This window comes from Lampetra planeri, chromosome 7 (genome assembly GCF_965212315.1).
Source record: "Lampetra planeri chromosome 7, kcLamPlan1.2.h2, whole genome shotgun sequence".
NCBI lineage: Eukaryota > Metazoa > Chordata > Hyperoartia > Petromyzontiformes > Petromyzontidae > Lampetra > Lampetra planeri.
In genome coordinates, this window is record NC_136113.1 from 13,832,269 (window position 1) to 13,858,633 (window position 26,365).

The 26,365-nt window shown below is 50.6% G+C and overlaps 1 protein-coding gene across 1 annotated transcript in view; it reads right to left on the bottom strand.

The window, feature by feature from the left end:
• FBLN7 (fibulin 7) overlaps positions 1-21,956 on the bottom strand; it is a 34,115-nt gene extending 12,159 nt beyond the window's left edge. The window contains exons 1-3 of the mRNA XM_078596442.1: positions 21,540-21,956; positions 8,964-9,120; positions 5,307-5,480 (exon numbers count right to left, since the gene is read on the bottom strand). Of these exons, the coding sequence (XP_078452568.1) occupies positions 5,307-5,480; positions 8,964-9,120; positions 21,540-21,626 (418 nt within the window). The 5' untranslated portion in view covers positions 21,627-21,956. The remainder of the gene's footprint in view (positions 1-5,306; positions 5,481-8,963; positions 9,121-21,539) is intronic.
• Between the last annotated feature and the right edge of the window lie 4,409 nt (positions 21,957-26,365).

Genomic DNA, 26,365 nt, shown 5'->3' on the forward strand with positions numbered 1-26,365 from the left:
GATCGTTTAAGTATAAATGTGTCGTTAAACCCGCTGCCACCCGACACAGCCAATCAGTCAAGTTTGTCACGCAAACTAAACGCGCCAATTATGTTACCGTTTCAGCACACCGGTGTGTTGGAGAGTAAACCCAACAACATTTACAATTTGGATACCGGGATGTTTCGCTGGTAATTACAACCAGCGTCATCAAGCGATTTTGCCAGAATTGCATTGACTATCTCTCATTTATCTTTTAATTTTAGAAGGTAAGGCCCACCGCTGAGCTATTTTTCAAAAGCGACCTGGCCACAAATGATAGCTCAACGAAGTGGCTCATCATGTGGTAATTTAGAGCAGCAGCCACATTCTCTAAACGCGTGATGTTGATTCTAAATGTGGAGGGAAATTCTGGAGGACCCGGAGAAAAATCCACACGATCCACGACCTCCTGCATACCAGGCAAGGTAGTTACCATCTCACCACCATGGTGCCCTGACGACGATGAACACGTGGTCAGCCGCTCCAACATCACCCTCGACAACCATCGTCATCGTCATGATCAGGGAGCTGCGGTGGTGAAATGGCCCAGCAGGTCACGCGTCCACCGCTTGTTGTCGCGGAGATTCACGCCTCGAATTCCAGCGGCCGCCCCGGTTAATACCGCGGGTAGCATTTAACCGTAGCACTGCGCGCCGTCCACTTTGCGGTGGTCGTTCAAGATCGAGTGACGCAGTTCGCAAGAGTAGGCCCGTTGTGTGCCGGCGCCAAGTCAACATTTGGCGCAATTCGAAAAAAAGTGCCCGCACGCTAATCAATTGGGATTACACAGAGCAACCACTGCGAAAAAGCGGCAGAGAAAAAGAATAACACTGAATAACACTGGTCAACACACTTTTTTTGGCATAAGGTATTCCAACGGTTTAAAGGTAATTTTGGGGTGCTGATTCCAAATCTGGCATCAGTTTTTGTCTATAAAAACTGCAGAAGAAAAATATTAAATAAATGTGGATATCTACATAAAATCATATTATAAACACACTATCCTAAAAATACAGCACCATATTTTAACACTAAAGCAGTCACTGACTCGCAACAACTTGCAATCATAAGTGACAGAGTTAATTTCGGGTAAAAGCAATGAAAATGGGGTATATGCCGATAGCATAAAAATGAGATGTGATAGAGCAAATCTGAGATCAGATTTGGAAACAGCACCCTGAAATTAGTCTAAAACAGCTGCAAAAGTCCAGGCCAGAAAAAAAAATGTTTTTGTTGACCAGTGTAATTAAACGAAATAATAATAACGACAACAATACACATCATCAGCAACAGCACACAGCATTGTGTGCGACCTCTTGCTCGCAGCGTTCGGAAACAGGTCTCGGATGTCTTTGTGTGGTTTTTTTTTGGGGTGTTGTACCGACGTTTCGCCGCACGTTCTGGAAAGCTCAGTCAGGAACTGAAGCCACGCAGGGACGCGGAAAACCTGCACAGTCGTATTCGGGAAACCAGGAGCTGTTGCGGAACCGGCCATGCTCTGCTGTTGAAACTAAGAAAGTCAAAACGAGTCCGGAGTTCGCCTGCTTAATCAAACTCTGCTGCAAAACTCGGACATGAATGCTATTGACAAATGCATAGAAAAGTAGACACATTGAGCACAGGGTTCATTGGAGACACGAAATCGGAGAGGGGGGGGGATCTTTCTCTTTGATGGCTCTGGTCGTGATAAGGGTGGTTGTGGTGGTGGTAGTGGTGGTGGTGGTTGCGGCTGTGGTGATGGTGGTGGTGATAAGGGTTGTTGCGGTGCTGCTGGTGGTGATAAGGGTGGTTGCCGTGGTGGTGGTTGTGGCCGTGGTGGTGGTGGCGGTGGTGATAAGGGTGGTTGTGATGGTGATGGTGGTGGTTGCGGCCGTGGTGATGGCGGTGGTGATGGTGGTGGTTGCGGCCGTGGTGATAGTGGTTGTGGTCGTGGTGATGGTGGTGGTGATGGTGGTTGCGGCTGTGGTGGTGGTGGTTGCGGCCATGGTGATGGTGGTGGTGATGGTGGTGGTTAGCGGCTGTGGTGATGGTGGTTGCGGCCATGGTGGTGGTTAGCGGCTGTGGTGATGGTGGTTGCGGCAGTGGTGGTGGTGGTGATGGTGGTTGCGGCTTTGGTGATGGTGGTGGTGATGGTGGTGGTTGCGGCTGTGGTGATGGTGGTTGCGGCAGTGATGGTGGTGGACCGCTCATCTTTCCAGAATCTCACAGCGGGGGCTATTCGACCTCCTGGCTCAGATTTACGACAAGATCGCAGCTCGCAAGCGAACAATCTCCTCCCCTCCCTGCAGCCGGCGCCTCCGCCGCATTCCTGCACAGCTCACCGTGGAGAGCGCGCGCCACATAGTTTCCAGGTGCCCGCGCGCTCAAGGTGTCGCCACGCGCCGTCAAAGCAGCCACGCAGCTTCTATCTCACGAAGCCCCCGCCCCCCGCGGCCGAACCCTGACCTGAAAATAGTGCGGGTCACGCGTCCGTACGTCCGTCCGTCCGTAGCAGGGGGTCGTGGCAAACCCGCGTAATGATAATCCAAGAGAAATTACGTTTTCGAGCATAGTAACTCGCAACGCACGCGTCCTGTGGTTGTGACCGTCCATCCCTCCAGTCAGCCAGCCAGCCAGCAAAACTTTTATTCTAAAGTAATGAGTGTAACGTTGTATGTATGTTTGTTGAACTTCTTTCGCACCGTACGTAAATAAACCGTGCTGATTGGTGTTGCTATGAAACGAATTTTGGCCAAATTGATCCGAGGGTTCTGCAAAACACTTAGCGATGAAAAAAAACAGCTAAATGTATTCCCCTTGGCGTCACTAGCATAACAAAATACGCGTCTATCTGCTTCACGGCAGAAGTTAAAACCAGAACCAAACCATTACGGAACCATTCCCGAGCCGTCACCAAACCATTACTAAACCTTTACCGAACCAGAAAAAAAAACATTACTAAACCTCTACTGAACCAGGACTAAACCATTACCAAACCATCATTGCTCTCCTTTGAAGGCAGCGCGTGATGCCAGTAATATAATTTGTACGAATATAATAATAATAATGTTGAGTATTACGATGACTACTGACTATTATTACGATGGCGATTCTTATTACGATGATTATTGAGTCCCCCCCCCCACCTCCTACGCATTCCACAAGTAGTGACTAATCCTATCTGCATTTCCCATAAATATACTAAATTCCTCTTGATATACACATTTCTTTGTCAAGGCGCCCCTTCCCCATCCAACCCAGCTTAAATATACGCTGCCAAGCTTGGTGGTGCCCATTCAGACGCTGTCTTTCCGACAGACCTGTTCTTCACCCGAGGACGGCTGCTTGCGTTGTGGCCAAAACGTCGTGAGAATTATTTTATTATGTTTTATTTTTATTATTTTATTATTTCCCTTCTACGTGACTTTACCGAAAGAACCAAGAAGATGAATCCCTGCAGTCACGAAAGAAGCTTTCAATCGAGATTATTGAGTCGTTAGAATAACGACGCTTACGGTGGCGATGGTGCTCGTGAAGAAGGCACTGATGGTAAAGCCACTGCCAACGAATTCCAGTTTCCGAGTAGGTGTCTACGGGCCTCTATGCGAGTCTATGGGTCTCAATCAAGTCTGTGAGTCTCTATGCGAGTCGACGGGCCTCTGTGGGATTTTATGGGTTTCTATCAAGTCTATGAGTCTCTATGCGAGTCGACGGGCCTCTGTGGGATTCTATGGGTCTCTATCAAGTCTATGAGTCTCTATGCGAGTCGACGGGCCTCTGTGGGATTCTATGGGTCTCTATCAAGTCTATGAGTCTCTATGCGAGTCGACGGGCCTCTGTGGGATTTTATGGGTTTCTATCAAGTCGATGAGTCTTTATGCGAGTCCGTGGGCCTCTTCGTGAGTCTTTGGGTTTCTAAGTGAGTTTATGGGTCTCTGCGCGAGCCTCTGGGGTCCCTATGAACGCATGTGGGTCTCTATGTGAGTCTCTGGGTCTCTATGAACTTACGTGGGTCTCTGAGTCAATCGTTGGGTCTCTATGGGAGTTTTTTTGTGGGGTGTTTTTGTTTCCTACAGGAATGTTTTGCGGCTGTTCTGCTAACTGTAAAACTCACCGCTCGCTCACGTAGAGAGAGGCATTTTCTCATAACACATTGTTTCAGTCTTTCTTCGCCGTCCCGGTGTGTATAAAATATCATTTGCAAGAGATGCCAAGAATGTTATATATACACACACACATACTAAAAAAAAAACACCGGGAGTGATTTAAATAATGTGATGAATGACTTGCACATGCGATGTAAAGCCAGGATGAAAATGACTATGAGTGGAATGCGTCTGATGTCCACGTCTAAGACTTCGCAGCTTTGGAACTTGGAGCGTACCTTGGCTATCACGGCACTGGGTGCCTCCTCGCCGCGCATAGCTCGCGTGCAGACACAAATGATCAGACGGGAATCATCAGCATCGTCTCCATCCCCAGCCACGAGTAATCCACTGCTGGATGAAGGTCTCCCCCCCCCACCCCCCAACGCAACCAAGGTTCGCCACCTTCAATTCTACGTTTCGAAATTCAACAATCCACCACCCCCCCCGGCACCTGTACACGAGCCGATCTCGTTGCTCCATCTCTTAACGGTGGCCCCCTTCTCTGGAACGCGTCCCGTTCCTCGGCTGCCCACTCTGTCATTGTTTTTGACCATCGGCCATCGATCATTTCTTCTAACCATGACGTATTTCTGCCCGTTTTCTTTTATACCTAACGTCAAAATTACGCCTTTAACCTGCGTAGGATCTCGGATCCACGTCTTCCTCTTCCTGTCTCTCAGTGTAAGCCCAAGCATGCATCTCTCTAAGTGCTTCTGTTGCGCACTTTGCAGTTTTTGTTCCATTTCTTTCGTGAACGACCGCGGCGTGTCCCAGCCATGTGGATGCTGTTGGCACTGCTGGCTGTGGTAGTGATCATGACGACGGTGGTGGTATTGGTGGTGGTGGTGGTAGCAGTAGCGCTGACCACGTGGACGCTGTTAGTGCTGCTGGTGGTAGTACAAGCGGTTAGTGGTGACCACGTGGTTTGTGGTGGGGCTCTGGCGGTGGAGGTAGCGGTGGTGACCACGTGGTCTGTGGTGGGGCTCTGGCGGTGAAGGTAGCGGGGGTGACCACGTGGTCTGTGGTGGGGTTCTGGCGGTGGTGACCACGTGGTCTGTGGTGGGGTTCTGGCGGTGGTGACCACGTGGTCTGTGGTGGGGCTCTGGCGGTGGTGACCACGTGGTCTGTCGGTGCAGGTGTGTTCCCGACGGCACTGACTGTGGCAGTAGGGCGCCTCTCCGCTCCAGGTGCCGTTGTCGAGGCAGAGGCGCGTGCTGGCGCCCGTGAGCAGGAAGCCCGTGTCGCACACGAAGTGCGCTTCGTGGCCACTCGAGTGCTTCGATCCGAGGCGATGTCCATTGGGAGGGGCCTCCAGCCGCGGGCACGAGGCCACTGGGGGGGGGAGAGCGCAGAGTGACCACAGTCATCATCGTCGTCATCGTCGCCGTCATCATCATCGTCGGCGTCGTCATCGTCATCATCTTCACCTTCGTCGTCATGGAATATTTCGTATATTTGTTGAACTTCTTTTGCACCGTACGTAGCCATCGTCGTCATCATCGTCATCATCTTCACCGTCGTCGTCATGGAATATTTCGTGTATTTGTTGAACTTCTTTCGCACCGTACGTAGCCAACCGTGCTAATCGGAGGTGCGGGACATTATCGTCGTCATCATCACCATCGTCGTTATCAGGGTGGCAGAGTGGTAACGCCTCACAGCAAAAAGCTCCTGGGTTCGACTCGGGCTGCTTTCTCTGCGGATATTATATGTTCTCTCCCTGCAGGGCCGTCCATAAGGGCTTCGGGGGGGGGGGGGGTTGGAGGTGGGGGGGCTCGGGGCAAATCCCACGATGCGCGAGTCTCCAACGCGCTCACACTGAACGGGAAGAATTACAAACTGACAGCGCGACGCTGAAGCGCGGTTGCCTTTGGGGGTCCCTCGGATTCACCGTGCCCTAGGGATGGCTCTATCCCCCCCCCCCACCCCCCTGTTCTGCGTGGGGTTTACTCTGGGCTCTCTGTTTTTCTCCCCCAAATATATATTCCTGGTTCTGTTGGTAAAGATAATTTAATCAAATCAATAAAAAAATTACTAATTAATTAAAAATAATAACACATATATTAACAACATGGACAACGTGACTGGTATTGGTACAAAGATAACAATGCTCAAAAGCTACCCGCATATTTACTCAATTTGGATTACACAGCACCAACGGCAGACACGTCCTCACCTATTGAGACAACTGGGCATAACGCTCCTGAGTAAGAGTCCTGAGACTCGAGTGAGGCCTTCCTGGGTCAAACAGCAAGCCTCGTCAAGCCTGATGGCGTCATATTCATGACCAAAGTCAACACCATCATCGTCATCATCTTCGACATGTTCATCATCAACATCATCATCATCGTTATGATGGCCATCATCCTCTTCATCATCATTGTCCTGCTTGTCATCATCGATATTATGAGGAGTAGCGACTACAGAAACAACATTCGCAGTATCATCATCATCAACAACAACAACAAGGGTTGACTAACAAGCAGCAGCTAGACCGCTGCCTGCCATGGGAATATTCCACCACTGGCTCCAGCACACCAGTGGCATGGGGCTATAGAAGTAGAGTACAACAATGCATGTTGCTGCACTTCCCATTGCTGCCCACAACGTAGCCTATAACACCTGGCATGCACGGCGTTCGCCCATCCAAGCAATATCTCGGTGTCATCTTTGCTTAGCTTCTTAGCAGTGGCAGCTTTGCTGCACGTGACCTGTGACCCAACACTGTGGAGGCAGCAGCCAGGTTTGGTGGATCACCGCAAAAATGTTGTCAAACTCCGTCCCTGTGGACGTCGACGAGATGCCATACCCTGGTTCCCCAGGAGAAGTCAGTACAGCATGTGGACTAATCGCCATCTGTTTCCATCTGTACGGGGATTGTGCGTTGGCCCCTCGCGCGCGTGTGTGTTTTCTCCGGGTGCCTCGGGTTCCCTCCGACTTGCATAGTAAACACAACTCTTCATTCATCGGTTGAAGAGACATTAAAATAGAAGAAAAAACCTCAATGCAGGACCCCTCCTGAAACAGATTCCTACGAACTCACTGTGGCTCTCCCGGATACATAAACAAAGAAGGAAGAGAACTGACGACCCATCGGACGCACTGCCAGGTGATTTGTCCTCGCGTCTGTTCATGACCCTCACGGCGCTCATTGAACGGCCAGACAGAGCAACCAATAGAGACAGATGCAGAACGTGCAACGAAGGGGAGATTCGTAGGAACGTCCAGCTCCGAGTAGCTCCTACCCACCCTCCTACAGACACGGAGCCCCGACTCGCGTCTCGACTCATATCGCTGAACAAAAAGCCACCGTGATATCGCCAATGGGTCATTCTACCCCCAGCTCTGGACTTTAGCAAAAAAACTAAAATCGGCAAAAATCACGCGAATTTTTTTGTTTATTCACCAAGAAAACACGCGGATTGGAGGGGGCCCACGTGGTTACAAATCACAGCTGTGAAGTTGGATCAACTTTTGGCAGGAGGAGTCCATTCGCTCTTTGTACCTGTCCGCGCTACGGAACTGAAAATGATTCGTGTGGAGCCGTGCGTGTTCACGTCTTTTTTTGTATCCAAACACAACACACGCACTGCCAGTGTGGTTTCAGCTGCAAATATCGATGTTCTCAAAACGCCTGGTTCTGGCTTCACACCCTGGTGACTACGGAATGAACTCCGCTTGCCAGCTACACATTTTTATTTTTTTATTTTTATTTTATTTTATGGGCAGCACAGAAATCACAAATACGCACCCTTAATAAATAAAGGGCTTCTTCTTCTTCGTCAGAAGTATACGGGCTCTCTCTCTTTCCCATCTTTGACGAAACGAGCAGATGTGTCGGGGGTCAACGTGCATCGCCATCGTTCCACGGCGAAGACACGGAAGAGCCCTCACCAAAATGTTCGTACACGCTTAAGTGTGAGCGTAGCAACAAAACAAAAACATTGTCAGTCGCGCTGTGCGGCTCTCCGATGTGTGTGTGTGTGCTCCGTGTTCTTCGGCGAGATGTCTGACGTTTCAGATGTCCCGCAGAAGATCCCAGAACGTGCAGTGAAACGTCAGTCATCGGGCCAAACAACAACAACAACAACAAGGAGACAGTCGTCAAGATTCTAGATTTGAAGCTTTCGTGACTGCAAGGATTCATATTCTTAGGTTTTTTCGGGAAAGTCACGTAGGTGACGTGACTTTACCGAAAAAAACCTAAGAATATAGTCGTCAAGATGCCACTGAGACCCAGGATTATTTGTGGCAATCCATAGGGGCGAGTGATGGTTCTAGTGATGGGGCTAGTGGTGGGGGTCGTGATGGTACAGGGAGTGATGGGGATTGTGATGGCGGTGAGGGTACCTGACTCTGATACGTTTCACGCTTGAACCGCGTGCTGTGTGCGGCGGCTTGTACGACGTTTCGCCGTGCCTGCTGAGACCTGCTTCAAGAACTAAATCGCATCGATGGGGAAGTCGCGTTGAGATTCGTGACGTGGGCTGCGAAACTCCGGCGAACCGAGTTCCATTCACGCTCACGGCCAACACCGGTGACGATTATCTGAACCGGTCCTGGGCCCCCCCCTAAGTCGACTCGGCCTCAAATGAGTACCTGGCGTAGCAGTGTGTAAACATCGCCACTCGGGAGACAAAGGCGGCCGGGCGTAGTGCTGGCCACCCAATTCCCTCGTGTGCCACAGTGCCGCCCTTCATAGGTGCTGCTCGCTAACAGCACTTGCCCCAACCGGCTGTTAAGGCTACACGGGTGATCTTTGCCTTTGTTCTGACCACTCCCCCCTCTTCACCCCCCCCGCCCCCTCTCTCTCACCTGCTCTGGGCCGTGCCCCCCTGCTCACGGTCTGCTGCAGCCCCGAGAGCCGCTTGCGAAGCTGCTTCATCCCCTCGGCCCAGCGCGACTCCTGCGCGCTCAGCGACTGCTGCAGCTGACGCACCGCCACTTGCAGCTCCTGGCGATTTGCGCATCCCTGGGGGATGAGCAGCGGGGAGGGGGGGGTTAGGGGGTGAAGCCGGAGATTGAATCGCCACTGCCCGAGTTTTGTAGATGCAGCGGGGAAGGAGCGTTGAGTCATTACACTGGTCAACAACAACAAAAAGTGTTTTTCTGGCCTGGACTTTTGCAGCTGTTTTAGACTAATTTCAGGGTGCTGATTCCAAATCTGATCTCAGATTTGCTCTAGCACATCTAATTTTTATGCTATCGGCATACCCCATTTTTATTGATTTTACCCGAAATTAACTCTGTCACTTATGCAAGTTGTTGCGAGTCAGTGGACTGCTTTAGTGTTAAAATATGGTGCTGTATTTTTAGGATAGTGTGTTTATATCATTTTATGTAGATATCCACATTTATTTCATATTTTTCTTCTGCAGTTTTAATTGAAAATGCAATATTTGATATCTCAAAAACCTGATGTGATAGACAAAACCTGATGCCAGATTTGGAATCAGCACCCCAAAATTAACCTTACAACGGTTGGAATACCTTATGCCAGAAAAAGTGTGTTGACCAGTGTTATTAAAATAAATAAATAAAACGTTAACATATTCATATTCTTTGGTTCTTGCGGTAAAGTCGCGTAGGTATAAAATCAAATAAATCAAAACCATATTGAGTAAACATATTCGTTAATAACACCGCTATAAAAGGAATAAAAACAACAGGTACAATATTCATATTAAAGTTGTTTTTGGAGGGGTTAGATCGCGTAAATATTTTTTAAGAGTCCCAATATATTTACGCGATCTGTATTCGAAGATGTGCGTGTACTAACCCCCCCAAAGAACCCCTTGCTGTGGATAATATTGCTCGCCAAAGCCGACGTGTTAAACTAACAGATAGAGTTGTTGACGTTTGCGATCATGACCCGTCTTCATAGCGGGTATGACCGTTATTATCGACACTTTTTTTGTGGTCGATTGAGCGTGGCTGATAATTATTACGAAATGCTGGACATCCCCCACAATGCAGCGTCGTCCCCCAACCACGATTGACGTTCTAAAGAGAGTCCCAAAGCAGCTCCCACTCCTCCTACCCCCAGGCCTCGTGCGTGCACGACGCCCATCAACGGGGCTGTTTGCTGATTCTCTCTTTCTCTGAAGCGCTCGCTCGTCACCGTGGCGTGCGCGAGAACACCACAACCACATGACTTTTCTTTTGTAGTGTGCGCGGTGCTTTCAGCGCCATAGCGCGTCGATTTGTAGCGTTTGTTTTCTTTTGTGTTGCTGGTGACTTTGTGTATTTCATATTGCAATCGCCTCCAGTGCTTTTGCTGCTGGCGGCAATAAAAGTTGTTTAAAAAGTCAAAAGTCTCTCTCTCGTTGGGCTCTAAGCAACTTGTGCCGCTGCTGCTTCGGCTGTGACGGCAGTGACGTCTGTGGAGGCGAACGCTTGTGAATGGCAAAGTGACCGCGCTGGGACAGAGAGAGAGAGGGAGGCAGGCAGATTGATGAATGGAGGCAGTGTGCTTGGGGTAATTCCTCCCCCCCCCCGCACACACACGTACACGTGCTCGCCGTGTCACGCAAATAACACATCACACATCGCACACACAGACAAAGATCCCCCGTATAGCCGTGACAGACTGTTGGGGAAAGTGCTGTGAGCGAGTAGCACCTATGAAGGCCGGTGCGACACGACGAGGGGGTGAGTGGCCAGCACCACTCCAGGCCGCCTTTGTCTCCCCAGTGGCGATGTTTACACAGCGCACGAGGTACTCGTTTGAGGTTGAGTTGACCTAGGGTAGACCCATGACCGGTTCAGATAGTCGTCACTGGTGTTGGCTGTGAGCGGGAATCGAACTCGGGTCAGCATGTTCGTAGCGCAACGCGCTTACCGCTACACTACCGTTTGACACATAGACACGTGTGCACACACACACACAAGTGCCCGCTCTGTCAGGCTAATCACACAGCACACACCACACACATACGCACGTCACACACACACGTGTGCACACACACACACATGCACACACACACATGCACACACACATGCACACACATACACACACACATACACACACGCACTAACACAGACGCACACGTGTACATACACACACACATGCACACACACACATGCACACACATACACACACACATGCACTAACACATACGCGCACATACACACACATGCACACACACATACACACACACTTGCACTAACACATACACACACATGCACACACATACACACACACACACACATGCACTAACACATACGCGCACATACACACACACACATGCACACACACATACACACACACTTGCACTAACACATACACACACACACACATGCACACACATACACACACACACATGCACTAACACATACGCGCACGTGTACATACACACACATCACAGAGCACTTTCGGCACGCATCACGCCGCCGCCAAAGCGCCAACTCCACTACCGCTACCACGTGAACTGGTCGCCTCACTCCATCTCCGCGGTGGGGAGGGGGGGGGTCCCCCTTCTGAACCGGACGCCTTTCCCTCCTTTTGCTGCCATTCCGTCGCCAGTCTCGTTCATCGCTAACCGTGGACATCGCCCGAGAAGACGAGTCTGCTGAAGAGATGAAGCAATTGAATGAGATCGTGGAGAGGTGCTAGGTGGATGATTTACATCGCAAGGATCGTAACAGATCTCGGGGCGACGCCTTCATCCTGATGTGTATTTATCATCGCTGATGATGACCTCTTTATTGAGCGCGATGTATGGATGTTGAATTTCTGTCGCACCGTACGTAGCCAACGAGGCTCATCGGAGGTGCGGGAGAAAGACAAGGAACTAAACACACCACGCAAGTTCCAAAGATGACACCGATGCTACTCGGTTGAGAACATTCATCCCATTGGGATTTCAAAATACATTTGTCTGGTGGTGTTTTTTTTACTCTCTTCAGCAACGTCTTCATCCTCCGCTCGTGCAAAGTGCCCCAACGTTCCACCACAATGAGAGGTTTATTCCTCAGCATCAAGTAAACCATTCGCGAAGAGCGTTCTGTCCAGACAGCGGGGTCGTTTGACGCAACGTTGCCCGCATGGGCCCCGACTTCAAAGTGACGAGAACATCAACGCACGAGGCATTCACATCTCGGCTGGACGGTGGATGACACAAACACTCATCGCATTCTTCAATAAAACTTATAAGGGCACCACGGGGTGACCAGCCCCTCCCCACCTAGCCCCACCCCTCCCACCCCCCACCCAGCCCCACCCTCCCCACCCAGCCCCTCCCAACCCTCCCCTCTCCACCCAGCCCCACCCCTCCCATTTTTTGATGCACGACGGACGGACGGACGGGCACAATAATCCTCTGTGGGCTGGTGTAACCAGGAGGTTCCTACCAGTGTAATAATAATAATTATGAGAGCAAGTTTCGTGTGCATGTTCACCACGAGTACTGTGTGCGGTTAATGCAGTTGCGGTTCTAAGCAAAAAATGTTTCTATTCGGCGTTTGAACATCTCAACAACTGTTTTATTTCCATAAAGGGTAAGATCAAATTCTTATTTTTTCATACAATCAATCAATCTTCACCACGCTTCGAGCAAATGCGTGGTGGCGCCGCTTAGCGGACGCAGTTGGGAATTGCATATCTGCATTTGCCATAAATATGCTAAAATTCCTCTTTGATATGCAAATTATTTTGTCAAGGCGCTCTTCCTCCTCCCTCCCAGCTTAAATAGACGCTCCAAGCCTGGGGTGTGTCATTCAGACTCTGTCTTCTCGACAGACCTGTTCTTCACCTGAGGACGGCTGCTTGCGTTGTGGCCAAAACGTCGTGAGAATTATTTTATTATGTTTTATTTTTATTATTTTATTATTTCCATTCTACGTGAATTTACCGAAAGAACCAAGAAGATGAATTGCACGAAAGAAAAAAAAAATCCCGTGATCTGGGCCGGTCGTCGACGGTTCAAAGTTAATTTATTAGGTATAGCCCTGTGAGCCATTCGGCTCTTGAATCGGGTACAACCGCAACAAACAAAAAACAAAAACATGAACAAGAAAACATCACGGTCACGAACGAGGCCGTCAGGATTGGCTGGAGCGGCGTTTCGGTATCAGTGGAAAGTGTTGAGAGGCAGCGAGAGGCGTGACATTCGTGGCATGGCTTCAGCAGCGACTCAACTGCATCGTTAAATCTTAACAACTGCGTTGTTAAATCTTGACTCAAAGCTTTCGTGACTGCAGGAATTCATATCGTTTGGGTCTTTCGGTAAAGTCACGCAGATAGGTTCAAAGAAAATAACGATAAAAAACGACGACGTTTCGATCGCAACACAAGCGGTGGTCATCGGGATGATGGTGTTGCGATCGAAACGTCGTAATTATTTTTGTTATTTTCTTTGAACCTATCTCGGTGACTTTACCGAAAGACCCAAACAATATGCATTGTTAAAGCTTGGTAGCAGCAGCAGCAGGAGGAGGCTAATAAGGGAATTCTAGGTAACGTCAACTAACGCTAGCCGCGGCCGTGGGTTCACCGACTCCAACGCACAGTGCGCTAACCACTCTACCACCGCTCCACCACAATGCAATATTCATTGATGCCTCTACTCGGGAAAGCGTCGCTGAGTCGTAAGAAGTATTCGGGAGGGTCCTGCGGGAGTACGATTGGCCAATTCCATGAATGCGTGTGATTGGGTGCGGTAGCAGACCGGAGAAACCCCCACTACACGAGTATGTACGTTGAACTTCTTTCGCACCGTACGTAGCCGACCGGAGGTGCTGGTGGTGAAGGACAACAAACGAAGCACACACAAAATCCAGTTTTAAATAAATTAATGTTCAATCGGTGGGCGAGCGATGTGGCTGTGTGGTCTCACGCGTGAAGACGGCGAGATTCGATGATTTCGTGCGGAAATCATCGATGATTTTGTGTGGAAATCATCGAATCCAAGCACACTGCCGTCACACCCCCACCCCCTCCCCCTCCTTAGCTTGCTCATCTGGTGCGGTGCATCCTCGTTTGTGAAAAACATGAAAACGAGTGTGGGGTTATTTTTGTTGTTGTTTGGTTTAGGCAAACTTTTGGGGCTTCAAAAACCCAAGAAGGGCCGACGTGCAGCTCACATTTTGCACCCTTTTAAGCGTTTCCGCTGCTGCTGTTGTTGTTGTGGAATCACGAAGGGAATGACAGAGACACTCTGAGCGCGCTTGAGCAATGACGCTGTCGACACGCAGCATACGCGGTCGTAATGAGCCGTCACATTCGTCAAAAACAAACACAAAGAAGAAGAACGATACGCATCGCGTGCTTAATCCGCTGCTGAATGAAAGCATCTCTCCCCGTACACCCCGTGGGTCATGCGAGTTGTTTGGCCATACTTCACCGCGCCGGTCCAGTGTGGGTTGGTGGGGAGAGAGGGGGGAGGGATTAGGCACGGGTCTGGTATCATTCGCCACTGATATTAGCCGTGACCTGGAATGGAACTCAAGGTTTCGGGGTTCGACACCTTTGTCCCACCATTGCACCCCAACGATAGCATGCACGCAACCAGGAAATCGTCCAAGAGTCCTTAGGATTCCTATTGAGGAGGGTCCTGCCTTGGAACGTTTGGCCAATTCCATTGACGAAGGGCTGCTGCTTCGTTTGGCAGAGACGCGGAGTGCCCCGAGGAATGGCACCGCACGCGCGAGGAGATAACACTCAAAGCTCCGCACAGATGTATTCAATACACTACTGCACCGCCATCTTCCGGCCAATTCGCAAGTCCGGCACTGGCTTTGAGCGTTTTACAAATCACACCAAACGCTCGCCTCCAAAGCTGCGAATAACTAAATCCGCGTGCTTGTTAAAACGTAACATAGACGTTCATTTCAACAACCAAATTCCATAATCGGATGATCACACTTCACCAAACCGCACTGACCAGCGTGGTGAAGTATGGTAAAAACAATACTACGGCCGTTGTGCTTTGGGTCGTAAACACAAGACAATGATGATGATGTCCGGCATGATGTCACCACATGGTCGCTGCACGCGCTGGGAGCTTATTCCATGACCCGGAGAGCTACGGTGAAACATCCCCAGGGGAGCCCTTCATCCAGCAGCGGATAGAGACCAAACAAAGCAATTGTCCCCCAAGAGTTGCGCAACACGCCCTCGCCATGGTGACGACGGTACAGGCGCGGCCCTACATCAGCAGCAGCAGCAGCACCACCGCCGTCACCATCACCACCACCATCATCACCCCCATTTCCCTGTTCTCACTTGCTCCGGACAGCCCCGGCCCCCTACCCTCCCCCGCTCCCTGTCACATCCCCCTCCCCTCCCGCCACATTGGCAGCACGCATTGCTCTGGAAAACAAACACACGAGGCGCGCGCACATATAGACGCGACACGCACATTCACCGTGTCACCAGCGGGGGACTGACGGACACATGCTGGAGGCGGCTACTTGCGCGCAAAATATTGTCCGTGACTCAACCTGCGCCCCAAATCCCGAAGGGATTCTCGCGGGAGGGAGACGCACGTGCTGACGTGAACAGAGCTCGTCGATTTGGGACGATCGATGGATTAAGTCGATTAATCGAGCCAACATTTGCAATCGACTACTTTTTTCTGGTCGATTACTCGAGCCTCCTTTAAAGACGATGGCCAGACCAGCCCAAATATCCATTCCTTCCTAAGGCTGTAACCCACCCCCCCGCCCCGACCTCCACACACACACAAGTCACGCCCAGCGTGCCGTGCCTGATGATGCCGATTACGGGAGTCGAGTCCCATCCATCAGCGCCTCCCGTCTGGCGGAAGGCGTGGGAACACAGACACGCTGCGAGAGACAGATAGCGGCTCCGCATTCTCCGATACAGAGGGATGGATGCCAGTCAATCGTTGTCATCTTCGTTCGGCGAGCTCGTGGTGACACCCTGATCGTCGAGGGCGCACTCGGACAGCGAGATTTGGACCTCGCAGATTTGCGATCAGCGGCCCATCGGCCTGAAACTCACCTACCCACCCGCTCACCAACTCACCCACCCGCTCACTTACTCACCCACCCACTCACCTACTCGGCGGTTCATAGACCTGAAACTCACCTACCCACCCGCTCACCAACTCACCCACCCACTCACCTACGCACCCACCCACTCACCTACTCAGCGGTCTATCGGTCTGGAACTCAGCTACCCACTCGCTCACCTACTCACCTACCCACTCACCTACTCGGCGGTTCATAGGCCTGGAACTCACCTACCCATCCGCTCACCTATTCACCCACCCACTCACTTACTCACCCACCCACTCACCTACTCAGCAGTCCATCGGCCTGTAACTCAGCTACCCACTCGCTCACCCACTCACCTACCCACTCACCTACTCGGCGGTCCATCGGCCTGCGCGATGTTCGAGATTCTTCACAGACATTGAACAAGTTAAGCAAAAAAATTACAAGACACGATTGCTTAACAGAGCTTGCAATGTATGAATACCGCACGCTCTTGTTAACCGAAGTTCTAATGGAACTTACTCGACGCCAGCTGCCGGGATTCCGAGTGGAGGTTTCTGTGATATCGGCTGCACGAGACGCGCACTGCTGCCACCCCTGTTACGATGCCAGAGCACCGAGCCGTGTCCACGTCCGTGGACGTGAGTTTGAATCCGGGTTTCATCTGCTCGTGGTTAAACCGGGCTCTGCTCACGACAGTATCAGATCAGCCCGATCGTCGCCGACCAATACCAACAACCGCCATTCGCCACTCAGTGACGGTGATGTTACCACGGCTCCTGTGCTAGGCCAAGTGCACTTTGAGGCCACGTGAAGTGTCGAAGACTCGCTAACTGGGGGTCGCGGGACAGGCCCAGCAGGTGCCATGGGTTAGCTGGCTGAGATGACCGGTAGATGCACCACCAGCTGTACCCCCTGCTGTGCCAACGTGCTGTATTTTAGCCGCCCGGCACTCCGCTCGTTGTTGTGAGCGTCGCTCTTCTGCCCTCCGTTGTTGCTGGAGGGCGACTGCCTCCAACTGCTCAGCAGTAGCAGCAGCGTCCTTCACGATCCTCCTCCATAGAGGACGATCTTGACACCCGCAAACATAAACGCATCACGATAAATGTAGTTAGAGTTTTTTTCTCGCACTTGACTATAAACAAAATTGTCGGATTGCATTTGTATTGCACAATAATATTCAGAGGTGGACAGGAGATGGCAAAGTTGATCAAATTGGGTTACTTGGGTCTATCTGTGCGGAGCTGTGGTTATTCCCTCATATTCCGCGGAACCTCTAAACGCGTGATGTTGATTCTAAATGTGGTGGGGAAAATGTGGAGGACCCGGAGAATAATCCACGCGACCACGGGAAGAACATGCAAACTCCAAATATATTTAGAGGGATCGTCAGGGTCGGGATCGAACCCACGACCTTTGTATACCAGGCGAGGTAGTTCACACCTCGCCGCACAAATGTTGTGAAACTCCCTTTGAAATTGAAAACACATTTTCTAAATTGACAACTCATTTCTTGATAACTTAGTTTTCTATTTCGTTTGTTGTCCGTCCCCCGGACATCCAATTAGCACGGTTGGCTACGTACGGTGAGAAATACTTTCGACATACATGCATGTATATATTCGTAGTGGGTTTTCTCCGGTTTGCTACCACACCTGAAACACGCATTAATGGAATTGGTCAAAGACATTGCTGCGGGACCCTTCTCAAGAAATGTTAAGACTCAACGAAGCTTTCCCGAGTAAAGGCATCACCGTATATTGTGACTACTGCATTTTGGTGGAACGGTGATCGAGTGGTTAGCGCGCTATGCTATGGAGTGGGCGAACCCAAATACGATTTCAGGCCACGGCTAACATAATTTGCAGAGTGTTATCAGACCCGGTCTTGTACTCCCCTCGCCCCACCCCACCCCTCCATGGAGATCGAGCCCAGACTGTCGGGCACATTGTGAGCCACTGCCAACTTCGGCAATTCAAGAGGTACAGCAGCAGTACGGTAGCAACAGCATAAATTCATTCGGCCTTACTGGAGGCTGTTGCGCGGACTTCAAACTTGAACATAGATCTTTGAGTTACAGTTCTATCAGCCACACGAAAGAAGCTTAGCTTCTCTCTCCTCTCCTCCGACGCGCACTGACCTGCCTGGTGAAGTATGGTCAAGAGAATCCACGTGACCAACATGGCGTGCGGAGGACTTAATTCATTGGCGGATTGAGAATGGTTGGATGATATTAATTGACTCCTACGGCGTCGTGGTTTAAAGGCAATTTAAGTAATCTCAGAAGTCGTTCTTGCGTTATCATGGGACCTTTTTTGCCAGTATCAAAGAATGAAAAACAAGAATAGGTTTTACCCTTTCTGGCAATAAAACAGTTGTGTTAAGATGTTCAAACACCAAATCGAAACATTTTGCGAAGAATAAAGTCTGCAACTTTCAGGCTGTCCCTGGTGTAGGCCAATCCCTTCAGAACACAATGCCATTTATTATCAGAGCGTGTTTTGTTTGCATGTTCACCACAAGTACTGTGTGTGTGGCTAATGATGTACTTGATTTTTTTCAAAAGATTTATATTTGGTGTTTGAACATTTTAACACCTCCTGTTGTACTGCCAGAAAGGGTAAAACAAAACAAAATATTATTTTTCGTTCTAGTTCTGTGATGCCATCTTCCGGGTCAGTTTTGTTTTTCCTGACACATGGCACGGCATCGCGAGCCGTGGATGATCCGAATGGAAACTCCGTTGTCTCGTGCCATGACAACGGACAGCGCAAATCGGAATGTAAATACACAAACACGAAAATCTGCAGGAAACACCCCACAGGGGAAAGCACGTACACACACAGAAGGGTATACATGTAAGCTGCTTCCCTTTTTGCGTATTTACGCGACCTAACCCCAACAAACCTCTATTGTGGATATTGGTCGCGAAAGCCCACGTGTTTAAAACTTCCCATTTGCAATCGTCCTTAAGGCGGATGCCGCTGTCACACGCGACGCTCTACACGCGCGCAATGCTCACAACAGGCAGACCGCCTGGGTCCAAGTGACATGCTTTCAGTCGAACATTCCTCATCCGAGACGTCAGAAGCATTTGCAGAAACAGAATGTTCTCCATTCACAACCGAGGCTCGCTGTTCGCGGCGTGATGTCACGCCGCCAATGGATGTCCACGGTCAACTGTCGCGTCGAGCAGCGTGACGACGTCACCACGTGTCAGAGAACGGCCCGTGGAAGGTGACATCGGAGAACTACGTCTGAGGTCCCTTCCTCAATTGCCTCTCGCCTTCTCACGTGCCCTGCTATCGAGGCGTTGAAACTTAAGGTTTCCTAGCTCGCACTATTGTTAATATTATGATGGGCCTTTCCTCGTATTTGACAGATTTGATCGATATCGAATTCTACGTCGCGTGGAGTCGAACCAAATGCGTTTTAGTCCTCGGAGCTGCCATGTTAAATGTTCTAAATCCGTGTTCGCCATGACCGGTAATCGAACTCAACATCTCCGTGGATTTTTCCAATGGGTTACAAGGCGAGGACTGCGTCCAGCGGTGGCTCGGTGAAGGGTTGTCGCCCAACACGGCTGTCGCTACACCCGTGATGCCAAACACCACGTGGTCTCTCGCTGCAAAAATCGTCCGCTCTTCACTCAAAACCCCACGCCGCGTGCAGCATCACAATAGCCGCAGCACGTGGCTGCAGTAAACAGTCACAACGTCACGTGCGACAAAGACCCCCCCCCCCCAACGTATAACCTTTCAACACGCTGTTGGAGGAAAGTGCTGTTAGCGAGCACATATGAAGGCCGGCACGACACACGATGTGAGTCGATGGCCGGCACCACGCCCGACCCGCATTTATCTCCCCAAATGCTGACGATTACACACCGCACCAGGTACTCATTTGAGGCTGAGTCGACCTAGGGGAGACCCAAGACCGGCTCAGACATTCGTCAGCGACGTTGGCCGCGACAACCACCGCAAACACTCGCTGCGGCGGACAGCCGCTACGTGGCGGGCACACACACACACGCGAACGTACGTACACACGTGAACGTACACACGTGAACGTACACACGCGAACGTACGTACACACGTGAACGTACACACGCGAACGTACACACACACACACGCGAACGTACACACGCGAACGTACACACGCGAACGTACGACGACACGTGGCCGTGATTTTGAATCGGGGGCTCTCTGCGCCACGTGAGACATGCGCGTACACACACGGCTGCGTAGGATTTCACGGTTGTGTACTCTTGGGTTTTTTCGGTAAAGTCACGTAGGTAAAAAATTAAATTAAAATTAATTAAAACCTCTTTACTTGATACAGCAATCGTGCTGTGACGGTTCCACCTGAAGACGGAAGCTTGTGTTGCCTCCGAAACGTCGTGATTTTTTAATTTTACTTTCATTAATTTTAATTGTATTTTTTACCTACGTGACTTTACCGAAAAAAAACCTAAGAGTATATATCCTTGCAGTCACGAAAGCTTCAAATCTAGATTTCACGGTTGTGCTTCATCGTCGCTCCACGCACGGCGGAAATTCTTCGGGAAGCGAATTGAGCATGCGGCTCCCGCTCAATTCAGTACGTGGATCGAAACGTCGGACAGCATGCCGATCTCAAACACGCGGTACAACCCGAAAACACATTCAGAGAGCAGCGCACGTGACACACAAAGGGTTCCAAAGAGAGAGAGAATGTTACGTGTGCGTGCGTGTGTCGTGGTATTGTAGTGGTTGAGTGGGGAGCGGTATAGGTGTAGCGGTTAGCGCTACGCTGCGCTACCAACCTGGCGACCCGAGTTCGATTCCAGCTCACGGCCAACACCAAGTGACAACTATCTGAACCGGTCCTGAGCCTCCCCTAGGTCGACTCAGCCTAAAATTAGTACTTGGTGCGATGCGTACACATCGCCACTAGGGAGACAAAGACGGCCGGGCGTGGTGTTGGGCATCCCCACCCCCCCCCCCCCCTCGTGTGCCGTGCCGGAATTCATAGTTGGTCGCTAACAGCACTTGCCCCAACATTCCGTTAAAGGCTATACGGGGGATCTTTGTCTTTGTTTTTTCTATGATTAGCAGACTGCACTACGAACCCGGCCACCTCAGTTAGACTCCCGCTCACGTCAAATACTCAGTGACGAATATCTGAACCGATCCTGGGCATCCATTAGGTCAACTCAGCCTTAAATTATTACCTGGGGAGATAAAGGCGGCCGGGCGTAGTCTTGGCCACCAACCCCCTAGTGTGCCGTAACGACCCTCATAGGTGCTGCTACTCGCTAACAGCACTTGCCCCAACAGTCTGTGGTGGGTGGAGGTGGGGGGGTGGTGGATGTTTGTCTTTGTAACAAGCCCTGAACCCCTTGCACGCTGCTCGCGCCACCGCGCTCCATGCTGCACGCCCAGGACCCACCTGCACGGGCCTCGCCAGCATCCAGAAGAGGGCCAGCGCTGTCGCGCTCAGGAGCAGAGCACCGCTGGCTCGCGCCCGGTGCTGCATGCTCGCGAATCCTCCGTTTGCAGGTACACTCACTCACTCAGTTACACTCACTCACTCAGTTACACTCACTCACCCACTCACTCAGGTACACTCACTCAGGTACACTCACTCACTCACTCAGTTACACTCACTCACCCACTCACTCAGGTACACTCACTCACTCAGTTACACTCACTCACTCACCCACTCACTCACCCACTCACTCAGGTACACTCACTCACTCAGTTACACTCACTCATCCACCCGTCCAACCAGGTACACTCACTCACCCACTCACCCAGGTGCCCACTCACCCACTCAGGTACACTCACTCACCCAGTTACACTCACCCACCCACCCACCCAGGTGCCCACTCACCCACTCAGGTGCCCACTCACCCACTCAGGTACACTCACTCACCCAGTTACACTCACCCACTCACTCACCCACCCAGGTGCCCACTCACCCACTCAGGTACACCCACTCACCGACCCAGGCACCCACTCAGATAGTTGCCCACACACCCAGGTACACACCCACTCACTTAACCCACTCACCGACTCAACTACCCACTCAGCCACCCACTCGCGAACCCACCCACTCACCCACCCAGCAACTCAGGTATCCACCCACCCACTTCACCCACTCACAGGCCCAGGTACCCACCCACTTACCGACCCAAGAATCCACTCGGTCACTCACCCACCAGGTACCCACCAACTCACTTAATCCAGTTATCCACTCATCCACTCACCAACCCATATAACCACCGACTTACCAACCAAACTACCAACTCACTCACCAACCCAGGCACCCAACCCACTCACCAACCCAAGCACCGAGTCACCCACCACCAAGCTTACCCAGGCACCTACCCATGCACCAGCCAAGCCACACAACCAAAGGCTTTCCACGCTGCTCGTGCAACGAGTAGAGACGCAAATCAGTAGCAGCAGTAACCGCAACAGCAGCAGTAGCAGCAGCAGTAGCCTCACGCATGGGCCGCCCAGCAGTAGAAGGCGCGCACAGAGACTCCGCGCGGTGCCAGACCGCGCATTCCTGAGCCCGCGTGTTCACAATCCACTCCACGGTGCGCACAGCCACTTATACCGGGGGGGGGGGGGTGCAGAGGGGGAAGGGGGTAGGGGGGGGGGCTCCCCAAGGGGGCTGAGACGAGCTCAGAGACGAGATGACGGGGATGGGTGAGGAGGACCCCACCCTCGCTCCTCGTTCGCTTACGCACTCACTGCTGCCCCCCCCCACCCACGACTCCCAAGGTCTATAGCTCCCCGCCCCCTACGTGTCGTCCGCATCTCTCCCCTGCCAGCCTCTCCCCCCCCCCTCCTCATTCACCCCCGCGTCTTCATTCGCTCTCTGTTGCTCTCCGATGTGTGTTCTACTTCGATCCGACGTTTCGCTCCGCGTGCTCGGAGCCCTTTCAGGAATTATAATTCGGTTCTTCTGGGTTGTTTTGTTTTGTTTAACCCCTGGTTATAACCGCGTGTTGTTCGTGTTTATTCGTTGAATTCGATTCCCGAAGAAGGTCCCCAGCGAGTACAGCGAAACGTCGTCCGTCATCCTGAACACGCGGCACACGCGCGCTGGGCTCTGTTCACATGCACAGCTTCTTCTGTTCTTTCAATGCGCCGTTGGTTGAGAGCTCTGCCCGCACCGTACGGATCATGGGCTGGTTGTTTGACCATACTTCACCATGCTGGTCAGTGCGGGTTTGTGAAGGCAGAAAGCATAGACGTTGGTTTTGTACAACAACGGATTTGACTGCACTTTCTTCGGTTGATTAACGTAGCGCCTCGACAGCCCACACGCAACACATCAGAATATTGATTTTGCACTGGAGAAATCCGATGAGCTATAAAGCTTTTTCCCCCCACAGATGTCCGGTATGCATGCCGGCCAGGCAGTGCCCTGGCACCACCAAATGTCCCTCTGCCCCCCCCGCCCCCAGTTCACTCTCCCCTTTTGCAGTAAATCACCGTAATAGGGCACGCACACATTAGCTAAACTGTGTCCCCCATCCGAGAGGAGCTGGAGGCAGGCCTGCGATGCAATATGGATTACAATGTTATGTTCCTGCTTGATACTCTTACACATGTCCTGTGTTATCTGAATAATTATAAGGCGCAATTTGTATTGCCTTGTCTTGTATGTCAAGAAAAAGTTGGGGGTGCGTCTTATCCAGTAGGTGTGTGTGTGACCAGAATCGTATAACTTTATTGACACCGGGAACAAGGTCTGGGATGAGTCTTACTTTCCGAAGCATCTTAAAACCCGGATAGGTAACCTGTAAACATGTTTGTAGTTATAAAGACGTGTATGTGTGTACACGTGCATCCCTTGTGGCGTAGAGCATTATCAGTTTGAATCAGAGCTCTGGATCACGTGGGTTGTGTTTATTCATCATCAGGAGCGTTCCACGTGTAACGAATTAATTTGTATTTGAACGGAGATTGGTGAAATCAATAAATGAGCAGACAATACGTCGTGTTCGCATATCCGTCTTTTCACGTTAAAGATTTTTAAAAAAATTCCTATACAACCCATCAGCCGGACGGCCTTCTATGGGTGCATGATTTCAGCAGCATTGTTTCAAATGCTGGACCGGTTTCGACAGCGTCGCATCAGCAGTCCAGGCTTGCTTCAATCATTGCTGGCGAACTACCGATCTCACAGGTAATTTATATTCTCCACAAGTTGCGTGGGACTGACCTCTGCCCGTCTATGCGCACACACACGCACACAAGAATATCTTTGTATTATAATAACGTCTTGACGAATACCAGTCTGCCCCAAAATATTGTTTCCAACAAATCTCGGCAATAAATTATCATTGCTTTTTTTATTAAATTATAAATAATTTGTGTATACACACAAGAGATCTGCATAGCAACGTGCGCCTGGTCATGCTCACACATTAGCTTTAGTCATTGCGTAAATTATACTCGGCGTAATTGATGGGTGACGTGGGGCACAGACTGAACGTGCATGGTTGAAAAAAAACACATGTTTAAGAATGGTATTTATTAATAATCAGTTTTGAGTGAGCAGCTGTTTTAAAATAAAAAATAATAATAAAGTGGGCGTGGGCAGGACACGTCCCTACTGAGGGTATGATGATGATGACGACGACGCGAGGTCGAGACTAACAACGCAGTGGCGAAGGAGGGAAAAGACGACGACCTTGATGACCGCCGTGGAGATAGAGCAATGGAATTAGCTGTTGTGCAGGAGCGACGTGGATTGTTGTGTTTATTGCATGACCGCCAGAGGGCGAAGGGCTGGGGAAACCTTCATCCGACCGTGGACAATGGTTCATTATGATTTTAATTGATGCAGATAAGCGACGTGGCGGCTACAAGACACACTTGTCAAATTGCCATGCCGCCTGCTGCTAACTGCATGTGTATTCTCTCTCATATATCTGCTGCCACCTAGTGGATAGAGTTGTTGGACGGCTCGTGGAGGTGTATCGCACGGTGCTTTGAGCTCGGTTTTCAAGTTCAAGTTTCAAGTTCATTTATTAGCCCTGTGAGCCATTCGGCTCTTGAATCGGGTGCAACCGCAACAAACAAAAACATGAACAAAAACATCTTAAAGTGAATATGTGACTGAGTGCAAACAGAAAATCCAAGAAAAGACAGTAAAATATTGCAGAAAAAGCACCGTACACCAACGCTGTGTGCAAAAATCCCAGTGCGATGCAAGTCAAACAACAACAACAACCACAAGACAACTTAGATTAAGGCCATCAGTCTAACTCTGTACTACAACAAACACACATGGCGAACCCCAGTTCGACTCCGGGAAGCGGCTAGGATGAGTGGCGAGTGACACCTGAATGGGTCTCAGGCAACCATTTGCACCAACGAGCACTGGTGAAGTTTTTGCGAAGCCAGCTCCGTGGCAGACACGATATTTAATCCAGCAAATTAATCGACAAGAGCTGTGCATAACATGATCACACATTAAACGAACGGGTACTGTATAGTCCTTGACCTTTCTGGGTAACCCAAGACTATAGAAAATGTAACCTGCATTTATTTTTCCAGCTAAGAGGGAACTAAACCCGAGCGGTGCAATGAGATGCGCGCTTGCAATTGCCCTGAGAGTGCACGCGAAGTATAGAAAATATGCAGGTCATTGACATCACAAAGGGATTTTAATTACAATGTTTATAAACCAGGTGCTCGGGTAAACATGCAACGTTGGGCCATGCTTACTAGCGGAATCACCTTGTGCGCACTGAGACAGCTGCCACTGGGGGTGCCCTACACGTCGCGGTAAACCGCCCCGGTGCTCTTATGGGGGGGGGGGGGGGCCCAAACACAGCCGTGATCATTGTTTTTTTACCCTTTTATCTGGCAACAAAACTGACACCTTTTTTTTACAAGGAGTCATGTTTGCATAGACCACAATACCTGCAGTCATAATGCAAACATGACTCCTTGTAAAAAAAGGTGTCAGTTTTGTTGCCAGATAAAAGGGTAAAAAAACAATTATCATATTTTGTTACTGGCAAATGAGGTTCCAATGGTGTATACGGCCGTGATCATCACTGACAACGTCGGTTCCGCGTGTCGTGTTTACTGCATAGCGCGACGATTATTGCAATGCTGGTTCCACGTGGTTTGGGAACCTAAGAAACGCCACCAGCCCCCCCCCCTCGGGGTCACCTTCAGCTGAGTGGCAGCGGCAACTCGATGCGCCCACAAACTGATCACTCGCAGCGATCGACAATCCTT